The following is a 2134-nucleotide window of genomic DNA, read 5'->3' as shown; positions in this document are numbered from 1 at the left end:
AGAAATGCCCTGGGGAAATTCATAGACCGAGCGAACAACAAGGATCAATATGACTGTGCAAGGATCTGCGTTGAGGTGGATCTAGAGGAGGGGCTCCCAAAGGCCATCAAAATCAAAGTAGTAAGCTAGACACATGTGCAGAAGCTAGACTATGAACAACTACCATTCAAATGCCGAAAATGCCAGGTTTATGGGCACTTCACCAGAAACTGCCCAACAGTCAATGAAGCAGCTCAAGGGAAGGAAGTCGGCTGGAACCAAGTTAAATGAACCAAAATGTCTTCCAAGATCCAGAAGCCGGGATGATCTAGCGGCAAAGGCCCTCAGTAGGATCCAGTCCAGCAGACCCAGCCCAAGTTCACCCCAGAGAACAGGTTTGATCCTCTTAGCTCCTAACCAGAGGACTCCCATGAAGTGGTAGCTCAAAAGCTAGTGTCCCCTGACAAAGGTTCCCAACCCCTAACTTTAAAGACACGGGAGCCACATAAAGCTCAAAAGGAACCCCCAATGTAGTTGAGGAGGAGGATCAAGATTCAGAAGATTCGGAGGAGGAAGGAGAAATAGGAGAATCTGAATCCTCTGTAAGGAGATCTACAAGAGGGTGCAAAATGGATCGGGAGAAAAGAGAGCACGAAACGTACAAAGATAAGCTATAGGGCAGTCAACCAACTTTGGAGAAGTTGTTAGCAAAAAAGCCGAAGATGGTAAGAAATCAGCATCAAGGCTCCAAGGGAGCCCAACCGAGCAAAGGTAAATAATGAAGATAATCTCCTGGAACTGTAGGGGTATGGGCAACAAAATCAAAGAAGAGGCTATACGAAATCTAATAAGAATAGAGGCCCCTGATATACTCCTTCTCTAGGAGACTAAGATGGAGGAGTCAGATCTTCTTCAGGTAAGCAAAAAACTTTGGAAAAAGTGTAATGCAACAACTGTCTCAGCCCAAGGAGCCTCTAGAGGGGGGTACTCTTTGGAATGAAAGCAGGTTTTTGCTGGTGTCAGAGGAATCAAATATCCACTGGGCGATGTTAAAGATGCAGCATCTAACTACAAAAGAAATCTTTTGTCCTTCCAACGTTTATGTACCGGTCAATGCTGGAGAAAAAAAGATTTGTTGGGACTCCTTAAGGCAGCAAGCAGATCTGGGCAATCTAGAAAATGTCATCATAGCAGGTGACCTAAACATCACGCTACACTCTTCTGAAAAGCGAGGAGGCTGCATTGTGCGAGACCCGGCAAGGGAATGGGTAGAGGATCTCCTCCAAGACTGGGATCTGCTAGATATCAAGCCTGTCTCAGGTAAGTTTACTTGGTCCAATAAAAGAATAGGTCCTGGCCATATTGCAGCAAGGCTGGATAGATTCTTTGTGCATAGCTCCTTTCTTTTGCTTGGTCTAGACGCTAGCATGCACATTCTTCCCTGTAGCACCTCTGATCATAAGCCAATCAAGCTAATCCTTCGAGCTCACACCGACCTTGGCCCCATTCCCTTCAAGTTTAGTCCTTTGTGGATCAAGGAACCCAGCTTCTTGCAGATTGTCAAAGAAAGCTGGTCCCAGCCAGTCAGCGGATCTCCATTTTATATTTGGGAAGAAAAACTCAAGAGATTGAAAGCAGCCCTAAAGTGCTGGGCCAAATCTCTTGCCAATCCAGCAGCTGAAAGGAAAAATATTCAAAGTCAGCTTGACGCCCATCAACTGATCATGGAAGAGGCACATATGTCTAGATAAATCTTAGACAAAGAGGTACATCTCCAACAACAGTATCATAAAACATGCATGGCCGAAGAGGAAACGTGGAGGATCAAATCGCGCTGTCTTTGGCTAAAGGCAGGCAACAGAAATACCTCTTTTTTTCACAAACAAGCTGAAGCCAGGAAAGGTTTCAACTCCATAACTGAAATCAAAGAAGCTGCTATCACACACAAATACTTTGCAAGTATTAAACATGCAGCCCATCAACATTTCAAATGCCTGTACAGTGAAGAGACAAGCAGCCACCAGAACTCTCGTTTGCTGGACAGGTTTCCCACTTCAATATCTGCCAAGATGAATCATCATCTAGAAAACAAAGTCACAATGGAAGAACTCAAAAGTGCCCTCTATACTATGGACCCAGATAAATCCCCGGGCCC

General features: G+C 45.1%; 1 protein-coding gene across 1 annotated transcript; it reads left to right on the top strand.

Annotated features, from left to right (window-relative positions):
- The first annotated feature begins 923 nt into the window (after positions 1–923).
- LOC149172450 (uncharacterized) lies at positions 924–1730 on the top strand. Its single transcript, XM_089426326.1, has one exon. The coding sequence runs from the start codon at positions 924–926 to the stop codon at positions 1728–1730; it is 807 nt and encodes a 268-aa protein (XP_089282452.1).
- The last annotated feature ends 404 nt before the right edge of the window (positions 1731–2134 follow it).

This window comes from Pinus tabuliformis, chromosome 4_2, assembly GCF_031772625.1.
Source record: "Pinus tabuliformis cultivar Carrire ecotype Pingquan chromosome 4_2, CPIR1, whole genome shotgun sequence".
NCBI classification, from domain to species: Eukaryota; Viridiplantae; Streptophyta; class Pinopsida; order Pinales; family Pinaceae; genus Pinus; species Pinus tabuliformis.
The sequence above is the reverse complement of the archived record's forward strand: the minus strand, read 5'-3'. Positions and strand labels throughout refer to the sequence as shown.

What these genes read in the sequence shown, in the direction of transcription:
- LOC149172450 (XM_089426326.1), top strand. Translation starts at nt 924, where the DNA reads ATGCAACAACTGTCTCAGCCCAAGGAGCCTCTAGAGGGGGGTACTCTT.